This window comes from Sycon ciliatum, chromosome 11 (genome assembly GCF_964019385.1).
Source record: "Sycon ciliatum chromosome 11, ocSycCili1.1, whole genome shotgun sequence".
Lineage (NCBI taxonomy): Eukaryota > Metazoa > Porifera > Calcarea > Leucosolenida > Sycettidae > Sycon > Sycon ciliatum.
In genome coordinates this window covers 9760409-9770789 of record NC_088653.1, presented here as the reverse complement: position 1 = coordinate 9770789, position 10381 = coordinate 9760409, and the positions used below count along the sequence as shown (strand labels likewise).

The following is a 10381-nucleotide window of genomic DNA, read 5'->3' as shown; positions in this document are numbered from 1 at the left end:
GGTGGTCACACGTGGTGATGATGATCCGAGTGAGCTTACAGCACATGGGCAGAGTCCCCAATGTGTGCCTGGGGTACACAATGATCATGTGTAGTTGTAAACTTACGACTTCAAGGAGAACCCCGGTGCCGTGCGAGTCGTACAGACTCAGGCCTATGCGCGTCTGCTGCAGCCAGACTGTAATGCAGAGGTGGAGAGATGTGCACACACGTACACACGTACACACACACACACACACAGAGTATCCTGTTCAGCCGTTCAACACTGGAGGTGAGTGTGGCCTAGGTCAGTGCGTGCCAACACATATGTTCATACGTACAAACATTGTCCTTCAATAGACACCGTGCAACATCAATACAGAACATCACAAAACAACATGCAAGTTTACTAGTTTAGGCTATATTCATTCAGGATATTGTTTATGCGCGCACAAATCTGCCTTGAAAGGAGTTCAAAACTTGTCCAACTTTTCCAACGTTCACGAACGCTTGCATCACAGTGCTCTCAAACTAATAAGATGAAATAGAAAAGGACCTATAAGCTACTAGTTATGACTGACAGTCCACCAAGGTGACAAGATAATATACAGTCAAATAGGTCCTTTTCTCTTTACATTATTACTATTGGCTCAACACCAGAGTTTTTAATAACATGAAACTCAAACCTCCTTACCTTTTCTCATTATGTAGGCATACAGGCGACTGATGGGTAACCTGGGAGAGAGATAGATAGAGAGAGAGAGAGAGACGAGGAGGTACGAGAAAGACATTGATACACAAAGAGACAGACAGACAGACAGACAGACAGACAGACAGACAGACAGACAGACAGACAGACAGACAGACAGACAGACAGACAGACAGCAGACAGACAGACACACAGAAATGAAGATAGACGGAGAGACAGATATGCACATCAGTGGCTGATCCATTGCTGGCCTGAAGAGGGAGCCCGTCTTTTTTTAAAGATATACAGTCGACTCCACTTATAACAGACTCGCACATACATGTAGCGAATTACGTGATATAGCGAACCAGTGTCCATGTCCCTGTTTGAACCCGCACAAAGCTGACCCTTTATAGCGAACAGTTTCGGTTGTAACAAACCAAATCTTGTAGGGCCGCATGTAAACCAAGTGCACTCATACAGTCATGGTCCACTTTCCAGTCATGACGTGCTGCTTGTATGGTGTGAGTGCATTTCTGTTATAAGGAACTTCGGCTATAAAGAACTAATTCTCCTGCACAATGGTGTTTGTTATATCAGGAGTCAAAGGCTGCACGTACGGTAAGCTCCACAGTGTCAAAACTTCTCAAAAGGTTGAAAGTGCAGAAGTGCCAGGCGCTTGGTAGTCCGAAAGGGCGACAGGGAGCATGTGCCCCCTCCCCCTCCCCCCCCCCCCCCCCTCCACCCAACCCACTTCTCAAAAGGTTGAAAGTGCAGAAGTGCCAGGCACTTAGTCCGTGAGGGCGGCAGTGAATGCTTGTGCCTAATGGCCTAGGCATCGCAGTTCACGGTACGTGCTGTGAATGCAGAATCCAGGGCCAGTGGGCAAAGTCCACTTGTACGTGTAGGGAAAATAAAACTTGTATGCGTAGCTAGCTTTAGCTAAGCTGTACAGCTGCATGGCTGCATGGCTGTACTCTAGAACAGCTTACCGGCCACGAGGGTCTTGCTGGTAGAGCTTTGCATACACCATGGGTGAAGTGAAGTAAGAGCTGCATGAACCATGAGAGAAAACAATGAGAATGACGATGAGAATGGTGTTAACAACAACTAAAATGTTCACATCAACGGCAATGACAACAGCGGCAACGGCGGCAGCACCAGCAGCAGCAACAATAACAGCAGCATCACCACCACCACCGCCAACAACAAGTGAGAATAAAGAAATCAAACAACACCTCTTATTGGCCACTGGTAATCGTGAGAATAAAGACTTCAAACCAAGACGACGACAGCGGCAATGACGGTGATGGGGGAGGGGAGGGGGGTATGGGGAGAGGCTGGTGCAAAGGTGACCGACCGGAAGGCCCAGCTACAGCCTTACCTGAACTTTTCGCCGGCCTCTTGGCCTACGCGCACAAAGTCGTCAAAATTGATCATCTGCATTGGGGAGAGAGAGAGAGAGAGTCGGAGAGAATTGGAGAGCGAGAGAGAAAGAGAGAGAGAGAGAGAGAGAGAGAGAGAGAGAAATAAACGGACACACGTGTGACCGTTTCACCACTAGGTGAGAGCTGGTCGAGCTGAACAATTTTGGCTATGAACTCTTGGTTATTTGACAACAGAGCAAGCTTCACTGACCCACGCCCCACGTGCAGTTCACACACTGACCACCACAGCGGCGGATCAACAGAACAACAACAACTCACCTTCTCTTCATTCTCCTGACTGGAGTATTGCCTCTGTAGAAGAGCCCAGACAACCTGGGTAACGGACAACAAACACCAGGGGCGTTGGAAGGTATTTTAGTGTGATACGGTCAGCCATCTGAAGTACTATTTACGCGCGAGAGAGGGGTGGCTGAGCCAAAAATTTAGAAATTCAGAGCTCAAATCAGTGCATTTTATTGATTCACGGGGTACTCGGGGCAAAGAGTGGTACGGTCAATACCGTAGTGACCGTACCGTGTGCGACGCCCCTGAATACCATGACACGAAGGTTTAGTTGTCTGATGATTGCCTATGGGCATGAAACTACTAGCTGCCGCGAATGATCAGATGTGTGGTGCTCTGTGTGGTGTGTAAGAGATAGCTCTATTCAAATGAATATTGAGCACTCTACCTAGCCTGAGGACTCTCAATTGTTTGGCACGAAGTATAACATTGACGAAATCGGCAAAGGCAACAACGATGACGACGACGACGGCAGCGGCGGCGACGACAACAACAACAACAACAACAACAACAACAACGATGTCTTATTGGCGATGGTACCATCGTGAGAATAAAGAATTAAAAAACAACAACAACAACAACAACAACAACAACAACAACAACAACAACAACAACAACAACAACAACAACAACAACAACAACAACAACAATACCAGCAGCAGCACTGGAGGCGGCAGCAATGGCAGCGATAATAGGAATAAGTGAGTGTGGAAACTGTGTCAGTCGCCAGTAAGTAATTCACACATGCGTAGGCATGTTCACGCACCCCCCCCCCCCCCCCCCCCCCACACACACACAGAGTGGGTGTCGACACACCCGCAAGATTTTGAATGCACGTGAATGACCCAAATCCAACTCAACAAGTGGGGAAAGCAGCCATACTCAGTGACTCGGTGACTCAGTGACTCGGTGACTCGGTGACTCAGTGACTGAGTGACTCGGTGACTCAGCGACTCGGTGACTGAGTGACTCGGTGACTGAGTGACTCGGTGACTCAGTGACTGAGTGACTGAGTGACTCGGTGACTCAGTGACTCAGTAACTCAATACAGCGCAGCACTATACACTACACAGTATACTGTAAAGCAGATATTTTCGATGGTGTAATATTTCCGGTATTCTCCAAATTCGGCGGTTCTGTGGAGGGAAATTTTCGGTAAAACCCGTTTTCCAGGTAAGTGTACTAGTAGTACTACATGTATACAGTATTGGTTGTACCGAAATTTTCGGTGCTTTTTATTATCGGTAAAAATTGTCGGCACCGAAGTTACCGAAAATCAAACACCACCGAAAAGTTCTGCTTTGAAAGTATACACTCACATCAAGGTCGCTGTTCGTCAACATCTCCTTGCTGAGGCGCTGCACATGACGTGCTCTGAAAACAAACAGAAAAAACAAGAGCGTGCACAAACACACACACACGCGCGCACACAAACACACACAAACACACAACACAAACACACACAAACACACAACACATACACACACCCACACATGCACACACACACACGTCCAATGACCACACATACACACACACATACACACACACACGCAGGCGCGCACGCACCCAAAAACCGAGCATGCGTGGTTGAACACTAGCGTGCAGAAATGCAAAACAGAGTACATATTTTACATCAGAGTGCACATTGTATAACATTTTCTCACGAGACGAGCAAAGCATGACATCATCATAAAAATTATAGCATGCTTACCGTGCTTCCTCTCTCACTCTCATACGGACTGCATCGTTCTCATCCGGACACTGAACAGTGTAGAGCAAACACATACGAGCAGACAAAGAATACTGTAAAAGCAGAAATTTCCGGTGGTGTTTTATTTCGGTAACTTCGGTGCGGACAATTTTTACCTAAAATAAAACGCAACCGAAAATGTCGGTATTAGTACACTTACCTGGAAAACGGGTTAACCTAAAATTTCCCTCCGCCGAAACGCCAATTTTGGAGAATACCCAAAAAATTACACCACCGAAAATGTCTGCTTCTACAGTGTACGTGTGGCCACGCAGGCATAGAACATATTGTCAGGCCTGCCACCTTTCTGGGAGTAAAAGATGCCCTGCCGAGTGTCGTTATACGCAAAGTTGACTATTTATTATTAAATTTTGTAATAGGTTTTTCATTTGACCCGACGAGACCATGCGACGCTTGCAGACAACAGCACGAACAGTTCACCAGCCACACTCCACGAAAGCAAGTAGTATTACTCCTGACAAGTCTTGTTTCGTTCCACAAAGATGACGGGGAACTCATCAGAGGAGAAGCAGTTGTTGAATGATGGAGTTAAGCTGAATAATGTTATTTTATAGAGAAGATACCAGCGCAAGGTGTAAACACTCAACGGAAGGATGTGATCTGCTGCTCGGATTATGGCATTAGAAGCCAACCCTGCAGTCAAGATCTAGATGGATATGTCGCCTCAGCAGCCCAAAGTTCTATGGAAGATGGCAACAAAGAATTATGACTTCTCCTGGACCAGGAAACCTGCCATTGTCAGAGGAAGGATGTGATCTGCTGATCGGATTATAGAGTTAGACGCCAACCCTGCAGTCAAGATCTAGATGGATACGTCGCCTCAGCCGCCCACAGTTCTACAGAAGATGGCAACAAAGAATTATGACTTCTCCTGGACCAGGAAACCTACCATTGTCAGAGGAAGGATGTGATCTGCTGCTCGGATTATAGCGTTAGACGCCAACCCTGCAGTCGAGATCTAGATGGATACGTCGCCTCAGCAGCCCACAGTTCTACGGAAGATGGCAACAAAGAATTATGACTTCTCCTGGACCAGGGAACCTGCCATTGTCAGAGGAAGGATGTGATCTGCTGCTCGGATTATAGCGTTAGACGCCAACCCTGCAGTCAAGATCTAGATGGATACGTCGCCTCAGCAGCCCACAGTTCTATGTCACACCCAGCAGCCTTCCTTTCACCTACCGTTGGCTGAAGCTGAATTTCAATCATCGAGGTTTGTGAAGTATTTGTCTTGTGCAGTTAGCAATCAGGCTTCAGATGTGACGTTAGACGTCCATGATGATTTGTTGGCCTTCACTTGGCGTCTACTTTTCACTTTTCACCTATCTTTGTCACCACCTCAGTACTCTTTGTGACGTGTAAACTAGCGCAACCTATGCCTGTGTACCTCTCCTTCTCATTGTGATCGATTTAGCACTTGTGATAGTTAAGTATGGTACCGTAGGGTTCATAACACCTCCATTCTGCACTATTCCTCTTTGTGTGGATTTGTCACATATGTGAGATAGTTGAGTGCTTACACCTTGCAATGGTATCTTCTCTATAAAATAACATTACAGTGGCGTGTCCAGGATTTGGCTGAGGGGGGGGGGGGGTTGCGGCCGGGATCAAGGCGGGATGGGGTGGGGGTACATGATGACATCATGCTACTGTCCCAGGTCAGCCATTTGGGAAACCGATGTCAAGAAGCTCCTCCTGTAGCCCCCTTCTTCAACAGTTATTCACCCGAACGGCCCCAGAGACTGTTCCGGAGGATCAGCGCACCACACGGGGACAAGTGTCGAACTTGCTTCAAGTTCCCTTTCTTCGTGGGCCTGCGGGATGATCGACCATGATGTTTCGGGGAAGCATTCTCTGGAACGCTCTCCCCTCTGATTTTAGAGTGATACGTGTCCCTGGTCCCTTCCGTGCGCTGTTGACTGTGCGCTGTTCTTCATGTTCTGGCTGCTCGCTGACAACAGGTTCTTCCACGTCTGGCGGAGTGTGACTGTCAGTCCGCTCCGAAAGTTCAACTGGAATAACAGCGACTTCATCACTCCCACTGTTTCCTGTTGGAGCGGCAGCAGGAGTTGCGCCGCGACAGGAACGCTTTACAAAAATTCCAGGCTCTGCTGGCTAGAGCTTGGCCTTTTGGGATGTCCCTGAGACATCGAAGAAAAGCCTTCGAGTCAACCAAAACCCGATTCGAACGAGGATGATCGCCTGAGCCCTTGGCATTCGAATCGTGTTTTGGTTGACTCGATCGAAGACTTTTCTTCGATGTTTGTACCGTTGAAGACGCGTCGAGCGCGTCCCAGCAGGGATCACACTCTACAACACTCAACAGTACACAGTCAGGTCACCACTGGTCACCGTGTTTCTGTAGCCGTGCATATGCTCACTGTACGTAGACTCTACTCTCTACACTGTACAGTACTATACTAGTCTGTAGTCTGTAGTGTACAGTACTATACTAGTCTGTAGTCTGTAGTGTACAGTACTATACTAGTCTGTAGTCTGTAGTGTACAGTACTATACTAGTCTGTAGTCTGTAGTGTACAGTACTATACTAGTCTGTAGTCTGTAGTGTACAGTACTATACTAGTCTGTAGTCTGTAGTGTACAGTACTATACTAGTCTGTAGTCTGTAGTGTACAGTACTATACTAGTCTGTAGTCTGTAGTGTACAGTACTATACTAGTCTGTAGTGTACAGTACTATACTAGTCTGTAGTCTGTAGTGTACAGTACTATACTAGTCTGTAGTCTGTAGTGTACAGTACAATCAACACCAGCTCGAGCACCGTACCGTGCAACCGCTTTTGGACAATCGTTTCAGGTCGCGCGCGCGCGCGCCGAGCCTAGTCTAGCTAGACCGGCCCGGCGCCCTGCGCAGCTGCCTTTTATTTTTCGAAACCTAGGTCGAAATTTTTGAAGGGGGGGGGGGGGGCGCGCCCCCCGCGACCCCCCCCCCCCCCCCCCTAAACCCGCCACTGCATTATTCAGCTTAACTCCATCATTCAACAACTGCTTCTCCTCTGATGAGTTCCCCGTCATCTTTATGGAACGAAACAAGACTTGTCAGGAGTAATACTACTTGCTTTCGTGGAGTGTGGCTGGTGAACCGTTCGTGCTGTTGTCTGCAAGCGTCGCATGGTCTCGTCGGGTCAAATGAAAAACCTATTACTACTATTTGACGGACCTATGGAAGATGGCAACAAAGAATTATTTATTATTTACTCAACATCCGAGTTTCAAAAAGAAAACATGAAAAGAAATGCAAAAGAATCTGCAGAGTTTCACACTGTACCTTTCTGTAGAATCGAGGTATGTGCTGATAAGTGGATGCTGCAGCGGCGGCAGCAGTCGGCGTGTGCCAGTCGGCAATGCACTGCACCGTCATCTGCTCCACGTCCGCCTCCGATGCGGCCGACACTGCGCCCGATGGCCCGGCACCACCAGCAGCACCAGCACTGCTACTGCTACCTGGATCAGAACAAAAGCGAACGCAGAGTCTTTTTTTTTGAACAAGCGACGAGGGGACTATACACTAAAACCTGTCAAGGCGACCACCCCCTGTCCTAGAAGACCACTGCAACAAGGATCAAGGGATGCTATTACCTGTCAAATGACCCTGGATAAGGAGACCACCTGGTAACAGAGACCACATTTTGAAGGTCCATTACGCCGTCGTCTCAGACAGCTGTTTCCCTGTAGTTTTAATAGTGCAATCAACTGGACAAGCTGGACACACATACAATACTAAATACTCTTTATTAAATGATAAGAAGAAAAAGAGGAGCAAAGAGCTACACGTTACGCTATAATATGCAGTAACACCACTGCAGTTACTTTACAATAAGCTTTTGCGATAACATTGCACAACACTGACCGACGGTACTGACGTTCTACACCTAACTGGCAATCAGCTCTAGCACATCTCAGCTCTAGCGCATCTTGTAATGTAACTGGTGGTGTTAGTGGATATTATAGCGTAACTTGTAGCTCTTTGGCCCTCTTTTCTTCTTATAAATGAATCCTTGGCTCTCCACCCGAGCCTAATTTACTAAAACTAGTAACAAAAATTGTGCTAGAAGAAATATGTAGACAGTCAAAAACCCTGGTACTGTAGATATTCAAATTTTCGGCAGCTATTAAATTTCGGCTATATTCGGCACCGACCTAAAACGCCTAAATTAAAACGCCGATGAAATTTTTCACAGCATCTGTCGCACTATACCATGTACCATGCCCTCTACCCCAAGCCGAAAATAAATCGCCGCCGAAAAGTCAAAAATCGTGAAGTGCCGAAAATTTTGCAGCGCCGAAATTTTGTATATTTACAGTATGTCGATCCAGCTTGTACTATTGATTGCGTTTTGAAACTAGAGTCTTTCTCATTTTCTTTTTCACTGTGAACACAGCCCTGCTGGGAAACATGTGGCCAAGAACAACACAAAACAAGACACAGAGGTTGTAGGAAATACGTGACCGACGCACTGAGAGCCACTCAACCAACCAGAGGTCTCGGCGCAATCAGGCATCGGGAGCGTGTACAACGAAGGGAATGGCGGGGTGGCGGGGTGAATCATTGAATGCATTCGATGAATATTTTCGGCGAAGTAAAGACACTTTGACTCATGTCGACTCCCAGGAAATGCAGCGCACGTTGCCGAACCTTATCCAGCTGGGTGCAGACAGAACAACACTGCAGAAGTATCCGGTCATAGTAACGACGAATCACGAGCATGACCGACAAGACTGTTGGGTGACAGCCAGGTGGGTATTCGGCAAGTGACGGGAGTCGTCCACACCACTCGCCAATGCATTGCCGGATCACCAAGATCACTCGCTGCATGGCTAACTGTGCCGCATGTTGCCAATTTCAGTCCGTTCTTTTGTGCAAACTAGTCGTCGCCAAAGAAATCCAACCCTTGAAAGTAGCGCCAAGGCTCATACGGCTCATGCGGCCCTCGGACCAGTTTTGGGAACGTGCATGATGTACTGGTTAATGAAATGGAGACATGGCACTAGTTTTGGCTCGCGGGTTGGCACAAGTTTTGGCTCGCGGGTTGGCACTAGTTTTGGCTCGCGGGTTGGCACTAGTTTTGGCTCGCGGGTTGGCACTAGTTTTGGCTCGCGGGTTGGCACTAGTTTTTGGATTTCTTTGCCCAAGACTGTATGCGCATGGAAACAAAATAATTAAAACAAACAAAACGTAAAAAAAATCCACAAGTAGCTGAATTGCTTCACCGTACCCTTAGCTTCGACGAATTGCTGCAGCCTTTGCTCCCAGGACATCGTTGCCATACTCTGTGTGTGTGTGTGTGTGTGTGTGGCACAAGCTGATTGTAATTTGTAGCCCGCGTGGTATTAGCTACTAGCCACTATTGTAGGCCAATAATTGGTACCTGATGGAGAGGTCCTCGCTCGCGAGCTGGGATCAGCACCACACGCAGGTAATACGTTGTTCAGTCCTGCAGCCGGCTACATTGCTACAGTGCGCTCACGTACGCCTACAAGTAGATGCGCTGCCGTCAGAGACCCCGGAGGAGCAGCGGGTTGTTGGAGAGAAATGACACGGAGAGAGTGGCTCTTGAAAGTTTGGAGTCACAGTTTTGTCCCCAGCAATGCACAAGCTGCTGTTGCCTTACTTCACAACGACCACACTGGCACTGCTTGCGGCGTTGAACGTCTGCAAAAAAACTGTCCAGTCCCAGGCTCCGCACTGGGCCATTGGTTGAATCGTATTGTTTTGATTGACATTGCAGTAAACAATTTTAGCTGGTCACACACAGTGAAACTCGCCTCAGTTCTCAACTAAGTTGTCTTTGCTGCGTATACGCGTAGGCAAGGTTGTTTTGTCACTCAGCAGTCAGAAGACATAAGTAAATAATTAGTTTTGCGATCAAAACTTACAAAAGATTCAAACACACAAAACAAACGCGCGTTCCGCGGGCCAGATCCATAAATTATCGACTCGCGACACGATCGTACGAGTCTGCGCTGCGGCCGAGTGCGTGTGCACCGGTGCATGCATGACATGACAGCGAGACACTTCGTCGCGAGCCATCTCGAGGTGGTCATCGAATGACGCGACTGTGCGATTTCATGGGGGGTTCGGCGCTGAATGCATTCGATGAGTATTTTTGGCGAAGTAAAGGTTTAAAGGGAAACTGAACGCCAAAAATATTAATAAGTATGGCTTATCCGAAGGAGAATTGGGCACTGATTCC

General features: G+C 47.6%; 1 protein-coding gene across 4 annotated transcripts in view; it reads right to left on the bottom strand.

Moving 5' to 3' along the window:
• LOC135827739 (serine/threonine-protein phosphatase 2A regulatory subunit B'' subunit gamma-like) overlaps positions 1-9964 on the bottom strand; it is a 28895-nt gene extending 18931 nt beyond the window's left edge. The window contains exons 1-10 of one of the 4 annotated variants that reach the window (XM_065340192.1): positions 9557-9964; positions 9404-9458; positions 7456-7631; positions 4108-4157; positions 3716-3770; positions 2373-2426; positions 2051-2106; positions 1659-1718; positions 673-713; positions 107-177 (exon numbers count right to left, since the gene is read on the bottom strand). In XM_065340192.1, coding sequence (XP_065196264.1) covers positions 107-177; positions 673-713; positions 1659-1718; positions 2051-2106; positions 2373-2426; positions 3716-3770; positions 4108-4157; positions 7456-7631; positions 9404-9455 — 615 coding nt within the window. In that variant the 5' untranslated portion in view covers positions 9456-9458; positions 9557-9964. The remainder of the gene's footprint in view (positions 1-106; positions 178-672; positions 714-1658; positions 1719-2050; positions 2107-2372; positions 2427-3715; positions 3771-4107; positions 4158-7455; positions 7632-9403; positions 9459-9556) is intronic. The other 3 variants (XM_065340190.1, XM_065340191.1, XM_065340193.1) reach the window with 3 other exon arrangements.
• Positions 9965-10381: the final 417 nt, after the last annotated feature.